Raw genomic sequence first — 25116 nt, 5'->3', positions numbered from 1 at the left:
AAAGCGACGAAAACAATGGTGTCAAGCTATAAGAAGGGATTATGCAACCGTCAAACCTCTGGCCGTCCAGTATATGTTTGTTAAAACCATTTCAATGTAAGTTTGATCTATTGGTATTAAAAAAATGTCAACTTTTTACTGTAAACATCTCGTGATGTGTTCTCAGTGCTATCAGTTCTAGAGTTTCAATTCAACATATACATTATTCAAGATGTCTTCAAGGAAACGAGAAATAGCAGCGGCTTTGTTGATTTTGTGTATGTCGAAGAAAAACGAATCGAGGAAGAAAAAAAAAGGTCAAGTCTTGGGTCCAAACACAGAATGATTTAGTCGCTTACCACACATTGACCCGTGAATTGGAACTAGAAAACGCCCAGCAGCTTCGAAATTTTTGTATTAGTATTGTATTAGTACAATTAGTGAGCCCATTAATTTTTAAAGAGAAGCAATATCTGTTTAGAAGAAGAAGCTTAAAATATTTATAAATAAAAAAGAATTTGATTAAAATAAAATGTTATTAATGTACAAAATCACACAACTCGACCAGTTTGGTGGAAACATTCTTGAGAGTACTCTCAGAAAGTCAAACTAGAATTGAATTTCTGAGAGTAACTCTCAGAAGCGTTTACACCTGTTACTGTGACACAAAAGGGGGAGCTCTCGGAGAGTTCCCTTTCTATTTCCGGCGAGAACTCTCAGGAACCTTTACACTTGCGAGTTTTACTCTCGAGAGTAAATAGGCTACTCTCGATAGTGAAAAACTCGCACGTGTAAATGCACCTTACTATGAAATTTGGATTAGAGATTATCCAATGTATTGAAAACGCTTGTTTGGACTACTGAAGAATTCGGATTATAGAATGTTCGGACTGTAACAACTTGAATGGTCAACGATTTTTCAATTGCCTAAAAAATGATTTTCTACCCATATATATCTACCCATATGATGTGATATTCCTCTAAACATTCGCAGAGACAGGTGGTTCATGAACGATGGAGCCCCTCCCCACTTCCTAAATGATGTAAAAAATCATCTTAAACATTTTTCCTAATAGATGGTTTGGTCCGGAAGGTCCATTTGCCTTGCCCACACATTGCCCTGAATTGAATACAATGGATTCATTTTCTTGGAGATATCTTAAAAGCTACACGTTATCTACTCACTCCCGAATTTTTTGCATCAAGTCTCGGAACACCCTGTATACAAGTTGTTCAATTATCAATGGACAACATTAACAAATTCAATATTTTTTGTAATGAGTGAGGAATGAAAGTTTGGTATTTTGGAATTATGAATAAATACTATTCTATAAAAGAACCATCCAATTTCTAAATTGGGACACTCTATATGCTTTATTTATGTATGTAAACAATCGGAATTGGAAATACCTATCATCGAATCGGAGAATTTAAAAAAAAAATAAATGCTATTGAATTTATTCCAAACTACAAGACTCAATTGTTTAACTAGTATAAATAATAACAAAATGCCTCTCAGACAATTTAATAGCTGGATAATTTTATTTAATTATAATGGATACGTTTACTGTATTAGCGAATTCATTTGTTAGCCTGACGTATAGTTGGTTTTCTCCTATATTTTATTGTAACGCCATTTAGATGAGTAATTGATGTGATTACTTGTTAAAGAGGTTTTATAATTGCATCGCAATCTTGCAATCGCTAGATAAATTTCATTAGAAAACGTTAAAAAACATACAATAAAATTAATTCTTTTGCAAAAACTGTAGTTTCTTCAATTTTACTGTTACTATATTACAGAAGAACAAAATCGGATTGATGAAAAAACAGGAACAAATAATAACAAATCGGTTAACGAAATATTATTGGAATAAAAGAGACATACTCGTGTTACTTAATTTATATTAAAAAATGCAAGAAGAAAGATAAAACTTATTAGTGACGGTATGTACCAAGCCACTCACAAAAGCTAATAGGACGTATTGTTCAGATTATCATGCCGTAGTAATTTCCTAGTGATGCGGAAAGTAATAACCGAAATATCAGAAGTTTTATTGTATTTTACTTCGATTAATCGCGAAATTAGAAATACTAATTGAACATTTAACACTTGAAGTAGCACTATGATGGGTACCGACACCGTTCATTCTTCTTTAACAACATACTGCAAAATCATACCTATAATATCGTCCAAAATATTTTCATTTAAACAAAATCACTATGTTGATGGAATTTACTGTTGCGACCTTCTACAAATATTAGCAAATACTATAATAATAAATTGATAATACGGATTAAAATATGCCATTTATAGAGCATTGGCTCATTTTTGTTAGTTATTTGTGTAAGTCCAGAGAAAATTTAAAAGGTGAATGAATGTGATAATGTTCGGAATTAAATAAAACAACAATTTTGTTTTTGACATTTGACAACCAACTATATTATGTAAATTGATAAATCTTAAGTTTTGTCACAAAGTAAATTTCTGAACGCAACCACAATATTTGACATTTGACAACCAACTAACATGTCGATCCATCCTCTATGTAGATCGATACCTCAGACAATGCATCCTTCTATATTTATGAGTGACGATTCTTAACTTCAGTGATCATTTTTTGTTGATCTTTTGTGATAGTGACACTTATCTGCTATGTGGGCGAGAACTTTTCTCACTTTGAATAATTACAATTTACGATGCCGATGAGAAGACGACCTAACCTAGGTCGTCGCAGTCAATCAAATATGCGAAGAGCTAACCGCACTGATAACCAGAGAGAGACAGATCAAGAAAATAGTCCTATTGCTATGTTAGAATTGCGAACAATCATAAAGGGAAAATATAAAGGAGAGGATGTCTTGATCCCACGTGTACCGATGATTACAATGGATTTACCATTCGATTTTAACGCTTACAGTTTCCGGTACGTCTGGCTTGTACGATGACCATAAATAAATCGCAAGGTCAGTCGTTGGAAGTTTGGGGAATCAACTTGAAGGTTCCCTGTTTCGAGCATGAACAAAACAGAAAGCTTTGAATTGATTAACATACTGTATCATAACTGTGTGTGCCTTTCAATATCAAATTGAAGCCTTATAAATAGCCAGTATATAATTAATCGAAAATAATAATAGAACTTCATTCATAACAAGCATTTTTTATTAAGTTTATTTCACACAAAAGTTTATGCCTTTTCTTTATCGATTGAGGCAATATAAAATCTGCTAGTTTCTCAATAAAAATATGGACGAAGAGCAAAAGGTGACAAATACAGATGAACGAGTTTGACTTTGACTATGTGGAATGTTTATTCTTAAGTGTAAAATATATTGAGGGTAAACAAAGGGATCCATGTAATAATATATTTGTAAAAGTGCATGTATTCTTGAAGGTAATTAGCCAGAATGGTAACCAAGAATGTACATTTAAAAATGACGATTTCTGAAAGTTTTTCATTGATACTACGTAAATACGTATTTACTTTCGAAGATGGTAACCATTTGCACTATCTTTGGGCTGGTAGCAGATGTGAATGATGCGATTCACACTTACGTAATAGAATTAGTTATATGCGTTAAGAGAAGTTTTATTACTCTTACAAATTGTAATTATATTCCGACAATAGATAAATTAATAATCATGGCGTGACGAATATAAATTTTTTGAAACCAGTCAAGACAAAAGAATATCTCAAAACTGGTACTTCTAAATTTCTTTATTTGGTTTGGTACCTAAATAAGAAGGCATATGATTTTGGATATTAAATTGAAATATATTGTTTGTGAGGTGACAACTTAGATGCAAAAAATGAAAAATTCACTCGAGCTTTATCGTATAGTTAATTTATCTAAAATAAAGTGAGACACGATTTTATTTCATCATAGCGAATGGTTCTAAATGTATTCAAATATTTTCAACTTATAAATCCGATTGAATTTATATTAACTGTTTATTGTTACCATATGTAGTAAGTCGCAAAATAGGTAAGGTATCCAAAATCCTTCTTCAATGGATCAACTCGGACTTAAAAAGTTATTTATAAAGCAAACTTACGGATTTTATTCAGGCGCAAGTTATGAAACGTTCTTTTATGGAATCAAAACTTTCACATTAAGAATTCTGTCTCATAAGCTCGCCAATGAAATATGATAAAGTTGATTGGAGGCAGATTGGAAACGGGAAAATGATTTATTTTCAAGAGCTTCGTTCATTTAATGTTAAATAGTAATTCAACATGTCACTGTAGAGCAACTGTAATACAAATGAAATGAATCTTTTATTTAAAATTTCTACTCTAATAAAACATTTTTTGGAGGTTTTGGAGGGCTTCACCTCTTCTAAAGATCCGACAGTGGTTGACTATACGGTTTATTGTAGGTTACATAGAATTAATACTTTTAAGTTTCGATAAGTTTTTATGTGAAGTTACCTACTGATAATGAATAAAAGTACTGATAATAAATTATGAAAATTGATAAAATCAAATGTGTATTCGCAATAAAATAAGTTTATGACATTTCAACCTTTTTTATAGTGCTTTTCAATAATCGTATAATTATTTTCCGTTAAATACTTATTTTACTTTTACATAAACCATATTAACAAAACTATTGTTAAGAGAAATTACTTCACCTTTATTTGAAAAGCTAGAAATATTATTTTCCAATTCATATATAATTAAAGCATTTTTTGTAAATTGAGAAAGATTTCTATTTAATGTAAAGAAGCTTGTGGTGCTTTCTAAGATAATTTTTGGAACTAATGATGCTACTTTTATCACATCACATCAAGCACCCGACACTTTTCACCATAAAATTATATCTTCTATTAATCACTCCACCATTCTTTGAAATGTTAAAAAAATATTTTCTGGTTTTTAGTTTGGTATGGTATTGAATAGTGCTTCCAATTTGATCACAATATTTCTATTTCTATATCTATATCTATTTCACCACCTGTATAGACATTTTGCATTCTCATTTACTCCTGATGGCAATACATGAATCAATTAAGGAATTCACTGATCTGATTCACTAGTTAATTAGTAGTAATTAGTTTACTAATTTCATTTACGTGTGTGTATTATAACACAAAAACACACTATTCATGAATAAGTGACAAAATTCAAGCGTTCATTTTGAAGTATTGTTATTAATTACCAACCTTGTACATCATGATTTCTATCCTCCCCATTTTTTACCTTTTATTGCACTTTTGAATCTATATTTCTTCTTCTCTATACCCTTTGTATATGTCTATACCCTTTCGAGCGTCAGAGTATTGGGATTTTAGATTGCATTTTCTATTTATTCATTTTTTCCATTCTTTCGAATTCTCTGCTACTTCATTCAGTTCCTATGCAACTTGTAACAAATATTTCCTTGGTCTTCCTCTTATTTTTTCCTTATATCTCTTCACTTCTGTCATTCTGTTCATTTCTTTATGTGTCCGTACCATTTTAAACTTTTAACTATTTTGTTTCCTATTGGTTCCTATATGACCTTTTCTATACTTACCTCATTTCTTATTCTGTCTATCATTGTTTTCCCTTTCATTCTTCTCAGTTGTTTCATCTCTGCTACAACGATTCTACTCTATGTCTTTTTGTTCAATATCCAAGTTTTTTCTTTTTCTTCTTCTTCATCGTACATTAGGACTTAGTACTGTGTTTGCATCAATGGTTGTCTAGCTGCAGCTGGGATGATGTAGACCTGCTTTCATACCATCTTGTAGGTGGTCTACCTGGTGGTCGGGATTTATTCGGTTTTTATTCCTTTGCAATCTTTACAAATCTGTCATCCGACATTCTTTCTACGTGATCTCTCCATTCCCTTCGCCGATTTCTTGCCCATCTCACTATATCCTGGATGTCACATATCTCCTTTAATTCATAATTTTTCTTGTGGTCAAATAATGTGTGTCCCGCATTTTAGTAGCTCTTATAACCTATTTACTTATGGTGTGTGGCTCTGGTGTCCTCCAAATTAGATCAGTAGCCTTTGTGAGTTATCTTCGTCTTCTGAGATGATCACTGCGTCATCAACATCACATACTATTTATATTTCTTCGTTTCCCATCCAGTATTCTCTTTAAACTTCCTTTCTGTCTCCTTCTCTGATACCGGCCGTCATAGATATTCTATTTCTCAGTTTATTATCCATTCTGATATATGTGTAATTTTTCGAAATATGGTTTTCGAAGATTACTTTTATTATGTTGGGGTGAATCTTCTTTCTCTTCAGTAGAGTTGTTACATCCCTCTTTTTATATTATTGTGTATAACCGCACAAGGACGGACCTAGGGCTCTTAATATATATACACAAAAAATCTATTTCCTTTTTTGATAAAATTAGATGAATGCCAACTTCATCTTACTTAATAAAATAGATATTCCTCTCAAAAATTCACAAACAAATTATCTCTTTCCACATAACACTTCTTAATGATTAAAAAGTAGATTTTTAAATTTCAGATACTTATTGTTTGGTTTGAAAGTCGTTTTACTTCAATTTTGAACCCACTCTTACTACTTCTTTGTACCTATATTCCTCCTGTTTCTCTAAGAATTATCTTTATCTTCTGTTGCTTCTATTGCTTGTAAATTGATAAGTAGTAGTTCTTTTGTATCTAAATCAGTATAAAAATCAATTTTTAATCTTCCTACGAGATAAAATAATTTCGTGTTACTAAAATTACAAAAAGTGTAGTCTAATTCTCCTAATTCGCCGTATTCTCATCAAATATTAAAATCCATTTACTGCAAAGTAATAAATTCTTGTCTTTATACAACTGAAAACATAATTGTCGTCATATCAGCTCTTTTTCATTTATCACATTGTTCCATTCAGGAAGACAATGAAGGCAACTCCCACTGAAAAGCTTGGTAAAATTTTGTGAAATATATATTTTATAACGTGTTCAGAATATAAAAAACGACAGCCACAAAAATTTCGGGAAATTTAAACAAAAAAATGACGAACTGAAATTATCATAATAACATATGACGCGACATAGTTTTGTTGTGAAGGTAACCATACGACACGTCAATAAATGTGGCAATATACATTCATGAATAGATTAGTTCAAATTTGTAGTACGTGATTTTTGTGGAATGAAGATCAATTCAGTTTTATGTGAACTGACATCAAATTAATTTACACGTACCCCACAGACTTACTTTGTTGTACCAACTTTGACTACGAATTAATCACCATCTAATTATTGATCTCTGTACCAGTTCGTGGAGAAATGACAGATGGTACGTTTATGCTAAACGAATGAGGGGAATTAGTATTTAGAAGAATGTCGATGGACTTTTCAATCAATTCATAATCATTATCAATTCAAAACAAACTTATTTTCATTTCAATATAAAACTGTGAAGAACAAGACATTCTTTGAAATAAGAAAATAACTAGGTAATTACAAAACGTAAATTATAAGATGTATAAGATAAATAGTGTATACTATAATTATGAAATGTTAATAAATACTTTGTTCATCTCCATAATATGAGGATAAATATATGGATGCTCAAGGCCTTGAACGATGTGATATTCTTCAACTGATACTAAAATGGAAAGAAGAAAAAACCCAATGATTTTTAAATCTACTATTGTATAATTATTCATGAAAAGTACGTGAAAATATTTCAATACACATCTAGCCTTTAAAATAATCAAACAATTGATAGGCTGATCAATCATATCGAGGTCTGGGCAAAACAAAGGAGTGCATTGAAAAGATTGTTTCTATTTAATCTTTTTTCATTTTAATTACTTGCAATATTCATTTTCTACACTGAATCTCAATAAAATTGCATAATTCAACGAATATTTAAAGAAACCAAAAAAGACGTAGAAATAATACTTCTGAGTAAAATACGAAAGGAAACAAAGTGAACAATGAGATTATGATAACAGAACCAAAGGTGTAGCTGAAGGAACTACAGAAAGAAAACAGTTAAGTAATTTGGATTGTATTCAAAGACTAACAAAAGAAATTGAAGTAGAAATCATATGAAATTAAGGATTGTAAAACCAATAATAAGGTGGAAGGATCATATACGTGAAGAAACAGAAAAGAGAGAGAAAAAACGTGAACAAACAGAATATATAGTAATATTGATAAAAGAATCGTTGACACTGAAGTCGTACCTACTCGTATGGCCTAACACTGAATAAACCTTCCTGTCACAACTGGGTCTCTAAGATTATTATCCAAGAGATGGTAAATTAATCAACCAATAAAAGGTTAATCAAGCTTTACTAGTAGAAGTAAATATGTAAATTGTCTAGCAACACAGCGAATGTTTTTGTATAGAAACTTGCAACGCGGTTCGAATGCTTCATACAAACATAATGCAAATAGTACTTTTCGAAACCAGAGTGCAGAAAAATTATTGCAGATGAAAGAAATGAAATATTACAGAAAACTGACAAAAGGAATTTCCTACAAAATTGATACCCAGATAGCTTGGTTGCTCGTTTTAGGAAAATATTAGAGTGCCAAATTAAATAATTGAAGAAGGGATTTTTAGTAAAATTTATGGAAGAGAAACCATGTGAGGATGTATTAATTATTATTATTGGTTGGCGATAAAGTAATATCGGTTTTGTAGTATAAAATATGAAACTTTTTTTCAAAAAAAAATAGTTTTTATTCAATTATATATTTTCCATTGTGTTAAATGACCCTTTGCCATCTTTCTTTGACCTTCATGATTCCGCGCTCATAAAATGTCCGAAGTTTGACTATTCAAAGAATTCTGCAAACTTCGAAATAAACGGTAATCAGATGGTACCAGATCAGGGCTGTAGTATGGGAGATGTAGCATCACTTCCCATCCAAGCTCCAATAGCTTTCCACGAGTTGCCAAAGATATGTGAGGGCTTGTATTAACATGGTGGAACACTAAACCTTTCCGATTTGACAATTCTGGCTGTTTTTATTTGATTGCTTCATCCAGTTTCATTAATTGTTGACTGTAAACATTAGAATGGATCATTTGGTTCCTTGGAAACAGCTCAAAAACATAACACCTTTGTAACCGCACCAAACTGACAGCATGAGTTTATTTTGATGTTTTTCAGCTTTCGATGTGGTTTTTGCTGGTTTAACGTGCTTGCTCCATGATCGTTTTCGAAGTATGTTACTCTAACGGACCGATTTTTCATCACCAGTGATTATTCTTTTCAAGAAAGAGTCGGTTTCATTCGATTAAGGGTTAAATCGCAAATGTTGATTTTTTGTGTTAAATGAATTCCTTATAATTCGTGAAGTACCCAAATATCAAGCTTCTTAAATAGCCCAAGACATTTTAAGTATTTTTCAATTATTGTGTGCGACACATGTAACCTCTTCGCAATCGAACAGTTATTTGACGATCCTCTTCAATTATGACTTTGATTTGGTTATTATCAACTTCAGTAGACCCACCAGAACGTTGCGATAAAATTAATGCTTCTTCAGGAAACCTTAGAAAATGGATTATAGAAGATAACTTGAACACAGACTTAAAAGCCGCTTGAAATGATGCAATACAACGTGTAATTCAATGCAAGACGCATTATTTCTTGTTAAAGTATGCGCAGATGAAAACATCCGCTGATTGTTTCATACAAGATCTACCACTTCGGTTTTGTGCCATTTTTACTGCGTGCAAGCTGCAATTCTAGGAAGAAATCTAGTTATTTTTGGCTTAACAGCCAACCAAATTTCAGTCTCAGATCAGCTGCCCGTAAAACTAATCATTTCGGCCTCTTGGTAAATCTAACCTTAGTTCGATTTTATTCTTGCTGTTATTTGTTTCCAAAATTTTTATTATTGTGATAGAGAATGAATGAAGTATCCAGCAAAAAGTAAGCAAACTATATATTATTTTGTCGTATGTACTGTTACTTTTTTGCGTTCACCTCTTTGTCTTTTTACATTTTTTCTCGAACTTGAGCCGACTGTCGAATTCATTGCAAAAATAAAGGATATTATAACAGATATAATAATTATATATATCATAATTAGTATGTAAATGTAAATTAATCATAATATAAAGAGTTTTGTGCTTGAATAAGCCTGTGGCAGGCCTGAAAAAAATTGTAAAAATATAAATTTTTTACATCAATTCTGACACGTGCACCTGTTAAGCACTATAAACTTTAGTACGTAGTTGCCAACCTTATATAAAAAGTATCAAAATAAATTTGAACATTTTTAAATTATTATCTATTTAATAAAAATATTCATTTGAAAGCTAAAGTGTCCATCTGTTCGTACATAAACAACTCCTATTAGATTGTTATGTTCTACAAATTCTTTTATCTAAATCGCATTGCAGCAATATCATTCAATTAGAAAAAAATTTTGTATAATCATACAATTTACAGAAAAGTTACTGAGTATTGTGCAATCATCGTTTTATCAGAAATAATTACACACAATAAAATTGCAAATTTACTCCCATTTATCGAGAAGTTCATAACAAACAGAAAATCCTCCATTCAGAGATGAATTTAGCGTTTTAGGATAAATTTACTTGGCATTATTTTACTTAGTCAGATCTTTTCATTTGAAATATAGAGGGCGTCTCATAAATAATGTTTCCAATGTTCACTTTGTTAATTAAATAATCATACAAAAACAAAGCATTAATATTCGAATTATATCTCACCGCATTCTATGGCTTTGATTTTGATTTTAGCCCTCATTGGAGCTCACATAAACAATGCAAAAATTAACACAAACTAACGTAAGAGCATTAAGAGTACATTGCAACACCTCTGTACGCATGGAGAGAAAGGTATTCTTTGAAAATATCGTGCTTCCAAAGTGTGGATACTATCGCTGCAGGTTGCAGCCTTAACTTAGAGCTGCAGAGCTCCTTAAGCACGCCGCGTCAATCGCGTGGTACGCACTTATCAAATGTCGTACGAATCCGAACTAGTGTTACCACAGACAGTGGCGGCCTTAGGGGGTGGCGAACAGGGCAATCGCCCAGGGGCCTCGCTCTTACAGGGCCCTCGCGCAACAACCCAAGCAAATTTTAAAAAACTTGATATTTTTTAACTATTTTTTTATATAATAATATATTGACAGACAGTTTAAAGAAGTCAGAAGATGATGTAAAAAAAACATTTTGATTATGAAGGGGGGGATGAAGCTCATGAATTCAAAGAGGAAGAAATTTTCAAAAAAAAAACTATTTTTATGTCATTGTCGACAATGTGCGCGCAAGCTATTATCCTAGGTTTAAGGCTCTTAAACATCATGAAAGCATATTTAGTTTCATGTACAATATAAAAAAATTGAAGGAAATTAATGATACTGAACTTTTAAAGCAATGCAGTGACTTGCAAATATCTATGACAGTAAGAGAATCATGTGGTATTGATGGATATGAATTGTACGAAGAACTGAATATGTTCATCCGTGTGTATGAAGGAAACGATAACATTATCTCGGTGCTAAAATTAGTTTTAGGAAAAGCCACAAACATCAATTTTAAAATTTATCATCTCTGTATTTGTTAATTTTGTAAATCTTTATACAGATAAATTTGATTTATCTGTATAATTTTAGCATTTCTCCTTAAACATGACAAATACCTAAACCAAACAACCAGACCTACTTTCGCATCATATATTTTTCACGAAGGATAAAGGGCCTCGCAAAGACCTGCCGCCCGGAGCCTCGCAATGGGTAAGGCCGCCTCTGACCACAGATTTTACATCTGGATCTTTTCCTTCAATTTCGCATATTTGTCTGGCTTCCACGGCTGCTTTTAACTTTTGTTTCCAATAATGAATTTCATACTATTTATTCTAAAAACGTACTGCTTCGTCAAGAGAGAATTATTAAAAGAAATTGCAATTGTTTTTTCATAGAATCAGATACTAGTCTCAAAAGCATGTTTAAAAAGAGACTTTGGGAATTTTCACATATAAAACATATTCAAAATACTCTTACTGAAACGCTTATGCTCTGGGTTAATAATAAATAATGATCCAATGGCCTGCGATTTTTGAATTACTTCTGGTAAGCGCAGAAATAGACTAGTAATTATTTTGGGTCATCATTGAATACAATTGTTTCGTACTTTGCCATCAGGTACATGCTACAATCGATTTTCAATACCAACTACAAACTGTTTTTATATAATTTACTCAAAGTATATCCAGTACCGCAATTTTCACAAAATTCAAAGGTATATAAGCTGTTTGTATTAAACAGTAATAAAAGTAGTGAAAGTTGTGAATTATTAGGAATTTTTCAAAAATATAATGACTATAGATCAGATATTAATCAATTTAATTTGATATATTTTCGATTGGAGCAGTTACAACCAAATCCAATTTCGTTTTCCATTCTACAATCCCTATTACATGATTGTCAAGATCAAAAATAGACAAATAGATGATTATCCCTTGCAAAATGATTTATTTACTTCCTTGTTTCATTTAAATTACCCATTTTTAATGAAGCTGCTGTACATTATGCTCCGCCAATGTATTTCTGAACCAGGTGTCTCATGCGGTTAACTTCTAGATAGTGACGCAATTTTTACTAGGAATTATAACTTAACAATGGTAGTATGAAGTAGACAACAATGTGTCACTGAAGACTTAAAAAAATTTATAATCAATTTAATCATGATTCTATAAGATATTAAAGTTTTCAATTTAGAAAAACATTTTATCGCGTCCAAATCCAAGTTGCCTGAAGGACCTTTACCACCAATCGAATTTTGAACATTTCATAACGTCTGTTTTAGATCTTGTTCAAATTTCATTCCCAGCATCTTCGAATATATAAAATAATTTTCATTTTAAATCGATTTCCCCTCTAACATATAAAGATAAATTAATATGTTTTAGACAAGTTTCACAAAATCATCTACGTTGTTTTTAATATCAGTATTTCTGTACTTTTTAAAGGAAATTAGAAAAACAAAAAATGTGTAAAAATAATCGAAAAGCTCATGAAAATATTTCAATACACATTCAGCCTTTGAAACAATCAAACAAATGACAGACTGATCAATCATACTGACGCGTCGTCTGGGCAATTACTTGCAACATTCATTTTGTACACTGAACCTTAATAAAATTCCATTTCCAGAACAAGAATCAGATGAATTTCTAGGAAAACATATGGAAGATATAGCAAAATCAACTAAAGACATGAAAAGAAATCATCACAAGTTTCAACTATATTGACGCAGTGAAAGAAGAGACAGAATAAAGTATGACACTCGACCGTGGATGTTAACAAGACATAACATAAGCGAAAACAAACGTAGAAATAATACTTCTGAGTAAAATGCGACATAAACGAGAAGATACAAAGTAGTTGTAAATGATGGTAGTCAAAGAATAACAAAAGAAATTGAACAGTTCAGATGAAGTTAACGATAGAAAAATCAATAATAAGGTGGAAGAATCAAATACTTCAAGTAATAGAAAGGTGAGGAGTTATCAGATTTTTGTACCTAGTTTTTTATTATAAATAACAAGTAATAAAAATAACAAATACAAATAAATAAAATTGTTTAATTTTTTTAAACGATATCACAAAATCTATTCTGTAATTTGTAGAGGAAATTGGAGAAACAAAAAGTGTGTAGAAATTTTTCGACAATTTCTATATTTGTACTTTATTTTACCTTTTTTCAATTTGTACCTCTCAAAAATAACTAAAAACAATCTAAGTATCTATGGTGGTATTTTTTATTGCTTTCTCAAGTTTTAAGATGCTGAAACTATTTGGAATTGCATTATCATAGTCCTACTTTAGATCATAAATAAATGGTCTAATATTAATTTTAGTAATTTCGTTACTTTCATTATCATTAAAGTGAATATTATCCTCCGAAAACGTTCTCAAAAATGTGTCCGACGGTGGTTACAATGTTTTCACTTCCAAAACTCCATTTTGTCACCAAATTAATTGCTTCAAAAACTAACTGTCAAATTTGACAATATCTTTTCAAAATATGTTTTTCCCGGTAACATTTATTCAAAAAATGTAATTTTTTGATCCTCGAAATTATTTACTTTCTTTAATAAATATTTTTACTATGTAAAACGATTATTCATTCTAATACATAATGAAATTAACTGAATTCAGTCTTTGTAATATATGTTGAATGAATTCTCGACGTTTTTACTTTTGGTCTTCTGTAATGTGATGTGCTGGTAGTAATTTGTATGGCTTAAGCTGGGTCTTCTTCTATGACTCGTTGAACATATTTCATATTCGTGATACTCTCAGCTCTCAAAATTAATTATACTAACTTTATCTTCGAAATAAAACAATTTTTAGAACTATTTAATTCCATTCCCTAAGACGCTACGCTATTTCTCATAAAACTTTTAGAGATTCTAAAAACCCTGGTACAATCACTGAATAATTTTTATCACAAAAAAGGCAATGGAAGATATCTATTGAAAAAAAATTTTGGTTGAGAAAACAATAATGCTTAAGTTGCCGACGGACGGTAGTACTCCTCTATTTTTTAGGATTGGATTCATCCAATAATGTACCAATTTTTATTATTTTCTTTTATTAAATCTTTTTTATATGTACAGTGAGATGTCAATATATGTGAAAATATTGCTTAGACGTTGGAACAAAAATAGGCGGCGTCAGATAATTCTGAGAGGCTGTAAATATTCGTGATTTGATTTTTACTCTAATTTCATTCCTCCTCTAACTAATTTGGAGTTGAATAAAATATATAGCAGGTAAGCAGTAAGCTCATCAATTACACCGAACATCATCCCAGTTTCTTATAAATTTGGTTAAGAGTAAGTAACCAATCTGAAATATAATTCGCTTTCGCTTCACAAAAATAAAATCAACATTGTCGGTTTTTAATTTAACTCTTCCGTATTTGTCGGTGAACGAATCCATTCATAATAAATAATCTTTTTGTAGACGTGTTTATGGATGGAAGAGTTAGTTATATTAATACAAATATTAATTATGAATAATTATGTGAGAACTATACTAAAAATGCTGCTAGCTGTTAATGGGACCAGTCATCTATATTCAAATATTGAGTATTTATTTGATCATCAAAGCAAAATTGATTCATTATAGAGCACTCCAACCTGCTTAAAACAACATCAAATTAGTTTACCTTCATTAATTCCTGACACCATATAAGACGCATTGTTTATTATTAGTGTTAAGCTAATATTGTTTAACGCATGTTTTCGCCATTTAACGTTTATTTATATTTACATTAACTATTTATTATTCTATTGTTTAGTGGATAATGTATTATTCTTGCTCTTTCCTCAATTACTAAAATCAGTAAACTAGAAATCGTTGGTGTCAACAAGCGAAACTTTAAAAACGATATTGCAATTATTCAAATCGAAGCTTCTATTTTGAAAATCTCTAACTGAATAAATTATAAGCTGAATTATTCTAAAAACTATCAAAAAGTTAAAAAATTTACTAGCAAATAGTTTTAGTTGAACAATTTGGAAACAATTATTAAATTTTTGCAAGAATATATATACATTGAATACATTGTCCTAGAAGAATTTAATTTTGAAGCTAAAGAATATGCTAAGCCACTTCAATCATCAATAAAACAAACAACGATCTGCTTTAATTTAATCAATACATTTCTACAGATCCATTGATCCTTCTCTTTCATTTGAAAGTGTAGACTGTTGTTGGAGAATAAATTATCACATAATAAAGCCGCACATAATTTGAATTTCGAAATAGTTTCTACGATTTTAATAGGAGCAACTCTTTATTTTGCACTAAGCAAAGATTTTTTTATTAGTTAATCTTGTATGTAAAGCTCATAATCTTTTCCACCAACATTTCAAAAACTTTATTCGCGGGTCAAGTTCCCAATCAGTTTAGGGACCGATCGCATGCACACTTTCAAAATTGTCGATGAGTTCACCCCTCCGCAAACGACGAAGAATAACATTGAATTGTTCAAATTTTCTATTCAAATCCAATAGTTTATAATATGTTTTTATATGGTATATTTCATCCTGTTTAAAATCCCAATGCATGCCTAATGTTTTGAGCATCGTGTCGGTTTTCTCCTGTTATTTGCTTATACTACAGTCATGTTATCGTTGTAATACCTGAGGTGCCTGAGAATGAATCCACCATATCTTAAAAGGGAAATGTTTTAGCTGCATTGCCTCTTCATAATAATCAACTTCATCAGCTAGCCGCTACTTTTGGATAACTTTATTGTTTATCTTCACAAAGTTGATGAACTTATCTTCTATTTTTATTAAAAGTTTCCTTAATATTTCGAGTAACAAAATATTGAAGAATACGAAACGTAAGATAAACGATCATTTTAAATAGCAGGTCCTACTTCAAGTAAATCGTTTATTTAACCGTCTGTACTTGACACTTATTCTAATTGTGTCACTTGGAGTTTTAATCACAATATATGAAGGGCAAAACAAACTTTTCCAGCTGAATGTATTCATCTGTGATTGATTTGTCTTGGTCAGAAAACTCCGGATATCTTTTCAACTGAGGTTCTAATGATAATCGGTCATGTTTCGTTAAGAAGTTATTTGTTCTTTATGCGTATTAAAACCTCTTCATTTCCAGTAATATAGTTTTGAAGTGTTGCTCACATACTTCCTCTTCTTTTTATAGATATGAATGTCTTCAATTTCTCAAAATCTATCCATATCCTTTTGAATTTAAACCACAATCGCATGAATTGCTGAATAGTTCCTGCTCCACAACCCAGTTTTTGCAGATACACATTTAGTTGAAGTGATTGCTATATTATCATTATAACCACACATAATAATTATAATAATTCGATGACATTGATCAAAAATTAAGTTGATTGTAGATGCAATTAGATAAATTATGAATTTTTGATCTTTTTTGTTGTTAAATAGAAACCGTAGTAATTCATGGATTGGTTAAAATAAAGAGATCGTTTGATGTAACATGATATTTGTTTCCGCGGGATGTAATGCACTTTGTTGCAAACTTGACAGTTAGTTTCCTTGGAATCCCTCTTTAACTGACCTTTTCACAATAAAACAATTATAGAATGAAGTGAATGAAAGACCTAAATAGTAAAGAATTGAATATTCCTTAATACTATGTGTTGCGTCCAGCTTTAGTACATTATTGTTGATATTTTGGCATCAATGATTTTCAATTGATTGGAACCTCATATTTAGTGATGATAATAAAGTGAATTCTGAGAAGTAATTGAAAAAGATTCTATATAATGTTTTACATTAGAAAATGCAAAAAATTAATTAGAGCTTGAACTTTACAATACCAATACGATAATTTGGAAACTCTTAATGATATAGTTGAAGCGAATTGATATTGCAATTATTTAAGTTGTTTAATTTTTACCCAATTAGAATAATCTTCATTCGAAACCCAAAAGGTATAAACATAAGGCAAAAAAACGAAAATTATTTTCCAACCAAAAAGGATTATAATTTTTATTAATATTTGGATATATTGGTAAAATGTGAAAAAAATTTAGAAATTGTTAGGCCAGAGGAAAGGTTTTTTATTTCAATACATAAAGTATTATAATTATGGAATGAAATAATATCAGTGAAAAGTATTTTAAAGCTGGTGCATGAGTTTTTACAAAATTAGTATTACTTTGATAATTGGCTGATTTTACATATGAGTGTATATATCTGCACCAATGATTAAGCATGAAATCAGATAAAGTAACTGAGCGCTAGTCATTAATAATCATTTTCAGAACTTTGATTTCAAGTTTAAATAGATTCTGAAGAAGGTAATAACTGGTTGCAGAATAAAAAATTATTTGTTGAATACAATTACGTCGTTGAAATCCAAGCATTTCAATGGATAATTGAATACGAGTATAATTTTCTTTAATGAACAATTCAAATAAAGATTATAAGAGACATATTTCAATAAATATAATTCGACAATAGTTCAAGCATTGCTATCAATATTATTTGTAATGCTTTACAATTTGTCAAAAATAAGTCGCTTAAAAGATTAATTTTTAAATAGAGAAAAATCAACATAGAGTAAAAAGGTAAAATTTCAATTAAAATTCGACATACCGCGTGAACATCTTGCAGGAAAAAAAAAATTCACTTAGATCAATTCACAATACTTCACACACATTGTCAAAAAATAAAATAAAAAACAGTATGAGATGCGCGCGATCTTTACCAAACACGCTTCACACGTGAGTTTTTAAGCACAAGAAATTGTTGCGTAGTTGAAGTTACCGATTCTTCGAGAGATGCACGGCAACTAACGTTGGAGTGCCCTTCCTCTTGGTTCGTGGTAGACCCCTTCTATCCTCTATAATAATGATACAATATAGGTACTCTCTTACTCTCTGTGCTATATTATAATATAAAGATGAACTGAAATGCATTAAATTGGAATATTTTTTGGTAATATCTACGCCCACATCACGACTCCGCAAATCAGCCAATAAAACGATTTACTTGCGAAATAATGGATAATTTAACGATTTTTATCTAAATTAATTAAATGAATCGAGGTAGTCTGGAATAATATACTTTTGGACTCACACCTCAAACACTGAAAATAAACTTTTTTGTTCCCATAATCATTATTGAATTGTGAACAGTTTTGTGTTGATGCAAAAATTTCGTTGTTTTTTATTTGGAGCGTGAAAAATAATTTATTTTGTAACTTAAAAGCAAATTAGTATCAATCAGTGTAGTTTAATTAATGACTTTCCCTTAAGTAAAACTACTGTATATTCTACGCATCTTTGACTTTTCTACTTTCTGACAGTATCTTCCAAAAACCGCCCTCTACCTCCTAATGAGCTTCAGCAAAAATTTCAATTTATACTAACCTCTTCTTATCTAAAGAATCTCTATGTAATTCACCTATGTCACCAGCCTAGCGAAATTCTTATAACAAAAATATAAATATAAAAAAAACTCCTTTCAAATGTTGTCAAACATCTCTATCACCCCTTTTTAGTTCCTTCGATCATTAATATTAATAAATTTGTGATTGTAATTCTGGTATTTTGTTTGGAAATCGATCATACAAAATAAAACTGATTTTTGTAAGCTCACTCAAACTATATTTTCAGTATAAAGAATCTTTTATTATAAATAATTACTTGAGATTGCTTCAGTATATATTCATATAAAACAATAATTTTATTACCAAAAGATTGGTACACTTGCGGTTAAATTTCGACATAATCCCCGAAGAGATTTAGACAATTGTCATATCGGTGGACAAGCTTTTCAATACCCTCTTCAAAGAAAGTTGCCGCCAATGAATTCGAGTAGAGTACAAAACAGACCTTGAAACTTCTGGAAATTCCATAGACGAAGCATTAATAGTGAATCTGCGGTTTTTTAAACATTCTGTCGACTCGTTGAACCAGGTCATCTGAAACGACAGATTTGCGTCCTTGGCCCTCTTCATCATGCACACTTTCAACACCATCACTCATGAAGTTTTCCCCATACACACGACTCATTCTCCGATAGATTTCTGCAGCGCTATGGCCTTCAGCCTGTAGAAAAGGAATCACACTTCGCAATCCACAATAAGCAATTGGCGGGAGCATCAATAATGGCAGACATGTTTACGTGGCTGTAGCACAACGCTGACTGACACTTGAATGACAATAAGCGTTGCCCGCGTTCTTCTGCCCGCCTAGCGATCGGAGAAACGGCTTTCGTATGTTTGTAATTTCAGGGCATTCTAGAACTAGATGAACTGGAGCCTTTATCATATAATCTACACTCGTTGCTTCTGTAGAATTGACTCTCATGAGATGTGGAAGAGTAGATTGGTTACGTGAAATTCTAATGAGTTTTGAATCTATTAGTATCTGAGTAAAGGAAAACTTCTATTGTATTTTGCATCACTATATCAAATTAAAGAATTTACAAATCGTAAAGTTACAACTTTTATACAAAATAGAATTCTTAAACACAACCCAGCTCTTTGGTGCGTTCTCCTGTTTCAAATTTGAATTTGAAAGTATGGAACAATCAACTTCAAAGTCAAAAGAATTTTTATATAATAAAAAATAGTATTCTATGTTTTGTTTTTCAATTATTAAAATTATACTCATATGATATTTTAATATCATGGGAATATAATTGAATGAAAGTTACGACAGATTTGATCTTTTCAACTTTAGATCTCCATAACGTCCAGTTTTTTATCATATTGAGACTTACATATTTGGGAGGTTATCCAGTTCATTTCTGTTCTCCTCATATTGTAAACAACAATTATGTTAAATAAATTTTGTTTTACGCGATGTCTAATATTCGCATGAATTTTTATCAAGGAAATGCTGTTAAAATTCGTTAGAGTAATTAAATTTGATAAAATAGATATAAAACAGAAAAATATTGCAATTATGTTCTTAGCATATTTTAGAAATCACGAACTTACGTACATAATCTTGTCTGTTGCACGATTTTCACAAATATTTTATCAATAATTTCTCGATGATATATCAAAATTAATTTTCAAGTGATTATGCATTTTTGACGTATCTGTACATGACAATTACAACAGTAGTATATACAGTAAGAAGCGACTTCTTCATTCCGCATTTTGTTTTATTTTATATGCCAATTAGAAGAATCGGATTTCATTAAATTGTTTAATCCTAAATTTGCTTGTTCCATCTAATTTTTATTTATTAATTAATGCATCTAAATGTTCTTGATTTTAGAACTGTTCTTTCTTTAAGAAAAGTCGAAACGTCAAAATTTATCCTACTTTTGAAAATTATCAAAAAAACTATTTTAAAACAGAAGACACCTAAAATCAAGATCATTTAGATACATTAATATATCAAAAGGTTCAAGAAATAAAAGAAATTTTAATTTATTATATATAATTCTTCGTACTGTTATTATTATTATGCGAAAGACTTATGCACTACTCAGCTTAGAGCCGGTATTATTTACCTATCACGGATACAAAGTATCAAAAGGATTAGGCTCGGTTCACATAATGAACTTGCGCACTGTGTGGCAGGTGTTCAATATTACAGCCTTCTGGATGTCGGCGAAGGTGTTTTTTGTAATCCCAGGTTGGCGATGCTATCGTGCAGGGTCTTATGCACGACTCCAATTACTGACATAATAACTGGGACTATTTCCACATTTTCACTGTACCACATCTGTTTAATCTCAATTGCAAAATCCGCGTATTTGGCCAGTTTCTCCTGGTGTTTGTTGAGGACGTTGTGAGTGTTCGATATAGCTACATCGACTGGATTGACTCTTCTATTAACCACCACGATGTCAGGTCTGTTATTAAAAATGCCTTTATTTACTGTTTTGCTCCTTAATTACAAATCATCTAAAAGATATATCTAAAATAGTTTGGCCGGTGTTCTGGCGATTCTTAGATGATTTGTGTATGTCTGGGAGTGTTGTTGAGGCTCCTTGCATGCGAGGCATTAGCCAAAAATGCAATGTCTGTACAACATCCGGTATATAGTTGTGACTCCCAGAATCTAAAACAGGGTTTCAAAAATCGATCGGGGTTGTAGTTTTCGAGAAAGCAACATGGCTGACGTTGCTTCATATTTGTTTGTGATTTTGGTATTAAATTTGGAATTTCATAACCAAACTATGGGATTAGCGAACCATCCAGAACCCTAAGCCGACTGTTGTGGATACTCGATTTGCGGCTTTGAGTTTTTCACTAAGACCTTTTTGCAGACAATAATTACGGAAGTTTGTTGAGATTTCTATTTTTTGACAGTGTGTATGTCGTCTATGTCATATAACCATGAGGTTCTTGGAAGTTGTGGACAGCATAAATTTTTAATCACCATACGGAGGCACTTGTTTTGTACCACCTGCAGGGGGTAGAAATTATGTTTGGTACCTGTGTAATAGACTGTGGCTGCATATGTTAAAATTGGTCTTAATATTTGTTTGTATGGTAAAATTTTGTTTGTATTCCTTGCACAATGTACCCTAAGTACTGGACGGTTGATGTAAAACTGCAATGGACACGAGCTGTTTTTTCTAACTACAATCACTTTGTTTTTGAGGCATCTATTGATAGTTTATTGTTTTTGAAGTATGGTAAAATCTGGTGTTTAAGTGTGTTTGAATATTTTTCAATGCAGGATCGGTATGTTTCGCCTATGTCTTCATGCCAAGTGTCTTCAGCGTACATAGGATCTGTTGTGAAGTGGGTAGGTCATATGTAAAAGGGAATATAACAAAGGGATTAAACTGACCCTTCCGGTACTCCAGCATTGATGGGGTATGGTCCCGCCATGTTTTCGTTATTTTTAACGTAAAATTTTTCATTTATTAATTAGGAATGTAGAATGTTTATTAAATAGTTAGGCATATTAAAATTTATCAGTTTATAAATTAAATCCTCGATCCATTCGGAGTCAAAGGCTTTTTGAACATCGATTGCGACCATGAGTCACTTGTTTTTGTCCTGTAAGCCTTCTCTAACTCCTATACCACCAATTCCTGGAGCTGTTTTGTTTTTTTAATAAAAAATAGTATTATGGATTTCCATGAAAATTGTTTGTTAATGTCCGGTTTAAAGAGCACATAGCTCTTTTAAAATATGGACATACCAAAAAATCGAGTATTACCGAGCACACTGTCAGTCATAATCATGGATTAGATATAAATAATTCAAAATTATTGAGCAATGGATTGTTGGATATATTTAAAAGCATTGAGATATAATGTGAGGAAAGTTCAAAAAGGAATAAAAGGGCCTTTTCCTTACAGCTCACTCTACAGTTTAGTAGTTGGAATGAATGTGAAATTTCCCGTTGAAGTTGTTTTCGCTCGAATTGTTTTTTGCGAAAAGAAGTTCACTGGTGGGAAAATTTAGTATGAATAGGTAGGTCAAGTTAATAAATGTCAGTTTACCTCAAGTCTCTGAAAACGATATACCATGTCTTAAACTCACAAAAGCTATGAATTTTTCCTTTTTTTGATATTTATGCCGATACTGTAAATATTATCACTATTTTACTGCAAGGTTGGCACTGTCTTCCACATTGAATCATATTTCATAAATTATTTCATTTCTTTGAACTATATGTTTTCCTAAGGAAGTCTAATAAGAAATTTATTATCAAATCTGTAGAAGAAAATGTTAATAAGGCTATTTAAAAACAAATTCAATCGTCATGAAACCATCATATGTGGCAATTTAAATTAATTGAAAAATACTTTACTCCCGGCTGATACCTCGCTTAGACTTTTCTAATTTAGTATCCGTTTTTTCTTCGTTTCGGTACACTCATTGAATATATAAGTGACATGGTTGATGTAGATTGTTCGATTTTGTGAACTTTGCTTTAAAAATGTGACAACTACATTTTATTTTAACAGACAGATGACAACCTTACGGTTTTTTACTATGGGCTTGGGAAGATAATGTATTCTCAACATCAATCATGTTAAGTGTTTCAAAAGTATACATTTATCGCGATTTAATATAACATTTCTGTACAAAGTGCACTCAACCATTTTACATAAAAACTATTTCATAGGATTTTACTTAACATTAGATATCTGATTAGTTAAAAATGTCGTCATTAATATAAAACCTGTGTGTGAGTATGTGTGTGTCTTCAATTCGGATTAGAGACTCCAAACGAGAGGTCGTTACGCCATTCTGTAGAGACGCAACAGCTTCTAAACTAGTCAGTGGTTACGACCCTCTCCTTATAATTGCAAGCGTGGTATTAACCAGGAAAGTAGTTGTTTTCACCTTTCAAGAACGGCAAGCTAATATTTCGAATCAGGAAATTCGAAAAAATAGATTTAAATAGATATTATGTTTTATATATATATATATATATATATATATATATATATACATATATATATATATATACATATATATATGTGGGAATGTGGCGATATTAAATACCAAAGAGTACTAACTTTAATATTTCTTTCGAATACTTATGTATTCATCGTCTAGATTTGCTGCGATATCATAATTTGTTATTTCTTTTAAAAAACATCAAATTCATAGATTTCAAAAATCAATATTCAAATTGACGCTTGATAGAAAGAATGCCACATTCTCTTTGCGAAAACGCTCATAGATAATCATACCTCAATATTTCTTTATTGAAATTTGTTCTTGTTTATTGTCGATTCAGTTATTGTTTTCTATTTCTATTGTGAATTGAATTTTAGGGTTGAATATATTAAAATTATCTAGGAAATTATTCTTTTTATCATTTAGAAAAATAATCGATAATCTTTAGTTTTCAATTGGACAATTTTTTTTAATTATACAGTGTATGTTATGTGACAACGTTTAAATACAACCTCATGTAAATTATTTATTTGGTAATTTTATACTTTCGCGGTCCCCTCGTTTCTTGGCTCTAGAAAATCGAAAAATCATCCAATTTTGATAAATTTTCTTTTAAATCTTGGTTTTTACGGCGGATTTATGAAAAAAAATATGGGAAATATCTCACCTGGAGTTTTCATATAGTTTTATGACTTTAAATGTGATCATAAACGCACATATATTCTTCTTCTTCTTCATATATAATCGTTCATAACTTCTTTACAAAGTATCAAACGCAGTTCATATATTTTTTTTGTTAATCTACACAAAACATTTTAGAAAAACAATTGATGTTTGTTTATCCATTTTTTATCTCACTTAAAGATTTTATATGGTTTTCTGATTTTAAATGTTATCATAAACGCTCTAGAAAATCGAAAAATGATCTGATTTCGATGAATTTTTTGAAAAAATCTTCATTTTTACGGCGAATTCATGTGAAAAAATATTAGGTAATATCTCTTTATCGGTGTTTATAGCCTCGGCAATTATCCGGATGCTCATTCGACGATCTGCACGCACATTTTGGTCACTGTTCCCGGAGTTGAAACAGTCACAGGGTGACCTGGGCGCTGGTCATCTTCAGTGCTCTCTCGGCCGTCACTAAAGCGCTTACACTACTCAAAAACACGCGCACGAGATAGAGAATTGTCTCCATAGGCCTCTTGCAACAAAATATAGCACTCAGTCGGAGTTTTTTTTTTCAATTTAACGAGAAATTTGAGATTGATACGTTGCTCCTGTTTTTCGTCACACATGGTTTTCGTCACGA

At 31.1% G+C, this 25116-nt stretch overlaps 1 protein-coding gene across 1 annotated transcript in view; it reads right to left on the bottom strand.

Annotated features, from left to right (window-relative positions):
* The window catches only part of LOC130891582 (PAS domain-containing protein cky-1), a 225044-nt gene extending 206803 nt beyond the window's left edge, over positions 1-18241 (bottom strand). The window contains exon 1 of the mRNA XM_057796413.1: positions 18065-18241. Coding sequence (XP_057652396.1) covers positions 18065-18075 — 11 coding nt within the window. The 5' untranslated portion in view covers positions 18076-18241. The remainder of the gene's footprint in view (positions 1-18064) is intronic.
* Positions 18242-25116: the final 6875 nt, after the last annotated feature.

This window comes from Diorhabda carinulata, chromosome 1, assembly GCF_026250575.1.
Source record: "Diorhabda carinulata isolate Delta chromosome 1, icDioCari1.1, whole genome shotgun sequence".
NCBI classification, from domain to species: domain Eukaryota; kingdom Metazoa; phylum Arthropoda; class Insecta; order Coleoptera; family Chrysomelidae; genus Diorhabda; species Diorhabda carinulata.
Note: the sequence above shows the minus strand (reverse complement) of the source record. Positions and strands in the feature narration are given on the sequence as shown.